At 36.1% G+C, this 5,594-nt stretch overlaps 2 protein-coding genes across 2 annotated transcripts; both read left to right on the top strand.

Moving 5' to 3' along the window:
- Positions 1-2,715: 2,715 nt before the first annotated feature.
- Positions 2,716-3,126, top strand: LOC148240426 (protein DOWN-REGULATED IN DIF1 11-like). Its single transcript, XM_088210300.1, has one exon. It carries the CDS (start codon positions 2,716-2,718, stop codon positions 3,124-3,126), a length of 411 nt encoding a protein of 136 aa, XP_088066426.1.
- A 1,169-nt stretch (positions 3,127-4,295) lies between these two features.
- On the top strand, positions 4,296-4,706 carry LOC148240427 (protein DOWN-REGULATED IN DIF1 11-like). Its single transcript, XM_088210301.1, has one exon. The coding sequence runs from the start codon at positions 4,296-4,298 to the stop codon at positions 4,704-4,706; it is 411 nt and encodes a 136-aa protein (XP_088066427.1).
- The last annotated feature ends 888 nt before the right edge of the window (positions 4,707-5,594 follow it).

Here is a 5,594-nt window from a genome sequence, read left to right on the forward strand (position 1 = left end):
CCAGATGCACGCGCACAGACGGTCCAGATTTAATCGCAATGGACGGCCCAGATTTAATCCAAATTAAATCGCGATCGAACGGCCCAGATTAAATCAAGATGGACGGCTGTGATTAAAAGGCAAAGGGTATAAATAAACCCCCCACACCTGACCACAAAAACCCTAGCCGCCAGCCCTCGCCGGAGAAGACGAACCAGACGCCGGAGGAGCCGGCCGCCGCCACCCGCCACCGCACTGGAGAGTTTTCTGACCGTTGATCGAGGTAAATTTCATACCCCCGGCTCGTTTTTCAATGCTGAGTTCTCCTGTGGCCAAATCAGAGCCAAACTCCTGGCCAAACGGTCGAAAAACACAACCGAAACCCAACGGCGCCGCCGCGCCCCTCCTCAGTTTTTACCTCCAATGAGGCCCTTCCTGGCCTCCGTTTGATACAATTTTTATATCACCGTGATCACCATTCTTTTCTCTACAGGTTGATCGGAGCCAAATCACCAAAACACGAACCACGCCGGAGAGCCGCCGCACCCGAGAGCACCGCCGGCGGTAAGCTTCGGTTTTTCATAATTTTTTGACCCCCCGAGGGCCCTAGGGTTGTTTTATCGCAGGGACCGATGCAAGTGTGGCCGAATTCGGCCGGAAACGGCTGAAAATGGCCAACCCGAGGCGAATCGCTGCTGCAAGCGGCGGCGTCGTCGCCGGAGCACGGCGGAGCCGTCGTGTCGGAATTGCGATATTGGCCGAAAGGGGCCCTGGGTCTAATTTGGGATTTTTTGGGACACGTGCAGGTACCAGTAGTGCGTTTCAGTTCCCCGAAAAAATTAAGGAAAAATTAGGGACAGCCTGTAGGCGCACTGTAGAGCCGTATTCAGACCCCGAAAATAAGTAAGGACCCCTCACCCTATTTCCTATTACGGTATTAAAGTTCAATAAATGCTAAAACGGTATTTCATGAATCAATAGATGTGTGAGATTGTTTAAGGTCGCTAATGGAGCCCGAGTCTGGTGTGTTTGTCGGTCAGCTGTTGTTTGGCCTATTTTACTGTTTTAAATGCAGTATGAGGTCTGATGTTTTTATTTCATAGTTTTGTGTGCATATATCACTGTTTTATTGATTATGGATTGAATGACTGAGAACCCGATGTTGTATGTTGTCTTGTTTGGCATGAATTACTGGTTTACTTGTTTGTGTGTGATTTGATGATGCTAACTGAGGAAAAGGGGAATGAAAGGTTATGTAAATTGATAATCGTATAATGTGGTCAGCCTGACTAGATATCCTGGGAGATGGTGGACGGACCGGGTCCGTAGGGAACCCTACCGGGATTGTGGCCTCTCATACAGGACGAGGTATGGAGACCTTATGTGTTTTGGCGCCCATACCGGACGGGGTATGGGGACGGCCCGTTTCACCCTCATACCGGACGGGGTATGGGGACGGCTCTAGAATCTGATTACAAGTGTTAAGGGTTCACGGGTAGCGGAACCCCTATGGATCCCCATGGATACTAGTAGGCTGGTAAATGAGGAAAAATATGTTGTGTAATGATTGAAATGCAAAAGGCGTGATAAGTATTATGTTATACAGTTCATATGATTTCATGATGATGATAATGTTATTGTTTTCGTATGTTGTTTTATGAACTTCACCGAGGTAAGTGGATAGTAAAGGATTTTATTATTGATAAAAGAATTTGTTGTAAATTATGCTCAATTGGTCTTTTTATATTTTCTACCCACCTTTACCTCCGTGACAGTGAGATAGTGTGATATCTTTACTGGACTGGTGTAGCTCATTCCTTATTTAATCATTTCAGATCAGGAAGACATTGTTCCCGAGCCCGTTCCGCAGGAAGACGGCGAAGGGGATGCCTGAAGACTCCGTAGTTATATTTATAGCTTTTATTTTTGAGTTTCTCTTTTAGTTAGTTTGTTCTTTTATACTTTGAGCACGTTTTTGGTTTTAGTGTAAGGGATGTTAATCAAAATTTTTATTACGCTTCCGTATTTGACCTTTTTAATACACATATTTCATTTTAAAATTCCGGGGCCATTACATACTTATTCACTTAATATGTAATATACGGAATTAACAAAACAAAACAATAATCTAAGAATATACGTATCTTAAAATCTCAGTCCGTTTTGTCTGGAAGGAATCAATAAAAATTTTTAGGACCTCCAATTACAAATTGAAAAATAAATCAAACTACTATATTCTTATTGATCTATTTAACTCAATCAAATAATAACATTTTAGTACATACTGAATTTTAGCACTATTGTAAATTGTAGGTCCCATAACAAACTTCGCACTTAACTTGCTGACGAGTCCAATCAGCCTGCCCAAATAAGGAAAACCTGCCTCGTAGTTTGAGGCATTGGAGAAATATGTTCTTTTGTTTTTCTCGTTGAGAAAGGTTGGACAAATATTTTAATCTCGTGGATCGAACGTAAAATACCTCAAAGCCAATAAATATGAAATTAATTTTTTATAAGGTAATATGTATGTCAATATTAGTTCGTTTAACTATTAAAATTTGAATTTCTATCTTAAATTAATAACTTAATTAATGGATGTAATTAACGGAGGAGGGTGTAGATGTTAAATTAATATGTTATAGTGAGCGTTATAAAAAAAACATCTATATAATTCATCTCTAAAATTGAAGAACCATTGTACACAAGCTATTTTGAAAACTTTCCCTTGCTCCCAGTATGGCGAAATTGGATTATTCCATCACTTTTCTGGCACTATTTGTCGCCGCAGGACTACTTTTTGTACCGGCACTTTCAGAGGATATAGCCCCGTCACCCAAGTCCGAGCATCATATAGTCGATGAGGAATTCTTTCAAACTTGCGTCCAGAAAGTTAACGGGAGATGCAGCATTGAAGTGCTGGGATACCTTTTAGCTCTCAAAAATCAGCTCAACGTGAGTCGAGATTGTTGTTTGAAAATAATAGAGTCCGGGATAGATTGTCACCATATTTTGGTGGATGTCGTTTTGTCAATGAGACAGTTAGAGGCATATGAGCATGTAGCCCACAGCAAAAGCAAGGAAGTATGGAACTATTGCATAACGAATTACGGGAAGGAAGCCCATGCTCCAATCTCTCTTGACAAATGAGTTATAATACATTAATTGTAGTTTATAATTTCTCCTGTATTTGTCCATTTTTCTGGACTATTAATAATGATTTTAATTTCAAGCATATAAAGTATAGAGCTTTAAGCAAGGTATATATGTATCTACAAAGTTGCACATTGATATATCCTTGATATATTGTTTTATCAGAATATTTGAAAAGTTATATGTCGCAAAATAATTTAATTTTGTCAAATGGACAGGGTTAAAATTTTTTTTTTATGAATTCATGGAGAAAATATCATTAGAAAATTAACACTCAAACAGTAAGTTATGTATGGCATTTCATGGGTGTTTGTTGATATTAAAAAGGAGACAATCAGTCCGAATAGGGCCAGAAAAAAAAAATAAAAAACGCTAACGCTATCTAAATTTATTCGGTTCAGCTCAAATTAAATTGTATATTTTTTTTTTCCTCATATGATGTTTTTAATTAAAATAAATAAATAAACCTAATAAGAACAAAACTAAATAATAAATTTCGTAAACCATATTTATTCACTTAATATGTAATATACGGAATTAACAAAACAAAACAATAATCTAAGAATATACGTATCTTAAAATTTCAGTCCGTTTTGTCTGGAAGGAATCAATAAAAATTTTTAGGAACTCCAATTACAAATTGAAAAATAAATCAAACTACTATATTCTTATTGATCTATTTAACTCAATCTAATAATAACATTTTAGTACATACTGAATTTTAGCACTACTGTAAATTTTAGGTCCCATAACAAACTTCGCACTTAACTTGCTGACGAGTCCAATCAGCCTGCCCAAATAAGGAAAACCTGCCTCGTAGTTTGAGGCATTGGAGAAATATGTTCTTTTGTTTTTCTCTTTGAGAAAGGTTGGACAAATATTTTAATCTCGTGGATCGAACGTAAAATACCTCAAGGCCAATAAATATGAAATTAAGTTTTTATAAGGTAATATGTATGTCAATATTAGTTCGTTTAACTATTAAAATTTGAATTTCTATCTTAAATTAATAACTTAATTAATGGATGTAATTAACGGAGGAGGGTGTAGATGTTAAATTAATATGTTATAGTGACCGTTATAAAAAAAACATCTATATAATTCATCTCTAAAATTGAAGAACCATTGTACACAAGCTATTTTGAAAACTTTCCCTTGCTCCCAGTATGGCGAAATTGGATTGTTCCATCACTTTTCTGGCACTATTTTTCGCCGCAGGATTGCTTTTTGTACCGGCACTTTCAGAGGATATAGCCCCGTCACCCAAGTCCGAGCATCATATAGTCGATGAGGAATTCTTTCAAACTTGCGTCCAGAAAGTTAACGGGAGATGCAGCATTGAAGTGCTGGGATACCTTTTAGCTCTCAAAAATCAGCTCAACGTGAGTCGAGATTGTTGTTTGAAAATAATAGAGTCCGGGATAGATTGTCACCATATTTTGGTGGATGTCGTTTTGTCAATGAGACAGCTAGAGGCATATGAACCTGTAGCCCACAGCAAAAGCAAGGAAGTATGGAACTATTGCATAATGAATTACGGGAAGGAAGCCCATGCTCCGATCTCTCTTGACAAATGAGTTATAATACATTAATTGTAGTTTATAATTTCTCCTGTATTTGTCCATTTTTCTGGACTATTAATAATGATTTTAATTTCAAGCATATAAAGTATAGAGCTTTAAGCAAGGTATATATGTATCTACAAAGTTGCACATTGATATATCCTTGATATATTGTTTTATCAGAATATTTGAAAAGTTATATGTCGCAAAATAATTTAATTTTATCAAATGGACAGGGTTAAATTTTTTTTTTTATGAATTCTTGTAGAAAATATCATTAGAAAATTAACACTCAAATAAGTAAGTTATGTATGGCATTTCATGGGTGTTTGTTGATATTAAAAAGGAGACAATTAGTCTGAATAGGGCCAGAAAAAAAAAATAAAAAACGCTAACGCTATCTAAATTTATTTGGTTCAGCTCAAATTAAATTGTATTTTTTTTTCCTCACATGATGTTTTTAATTAAAATAAATAAATAAACCTAATAAGAACAAAACTAAATAATAAATTTCGTAAACCATACTTATTCACTTAATATGTAATATACGGAATTGACAAAACAAAACAATAATCTAATAATATACGTATCTTAAAATCTCAGTCCGTTTTGTTTGGAAGGAATCAATAAAAATTTTTAGGACCTCCAATTACAAATTAAAAAATAAATCAAACTACTATATTCTTATTGATCTATTTAACTCAATCTAATAATAACATTTTAGTACATACTGAATTTTAGCACTATTGTAAATTGTAGGTCCCATAACAAACTTCGCACTTAACTTGCTGACGAGTCCAATCAGCCTGCCCAAATAAGGAAAATCTGCCTCGTAGTTTGAGGCATTGGAGAAATATGTTCTTTTTTTTTTCTCTTTGAGAAAGGTTGGACAAATATTTTAAT

The sequence above is a fragment of the Carica papaya genome, chromosome 8 (assembly GCF_054855325.1).
Source record: "Carica papaya isolate Zhongbai chromosome 8, ASM5485532v1, whole genome shotgun sequence".
In the NCBI taxonomy this organism is placed as follows: Eukaryota; Viridiplantae; Streptophyta; class Magnoliopsida; order Brassicales; family Caricaceae; genus Carica; species Carica papaya.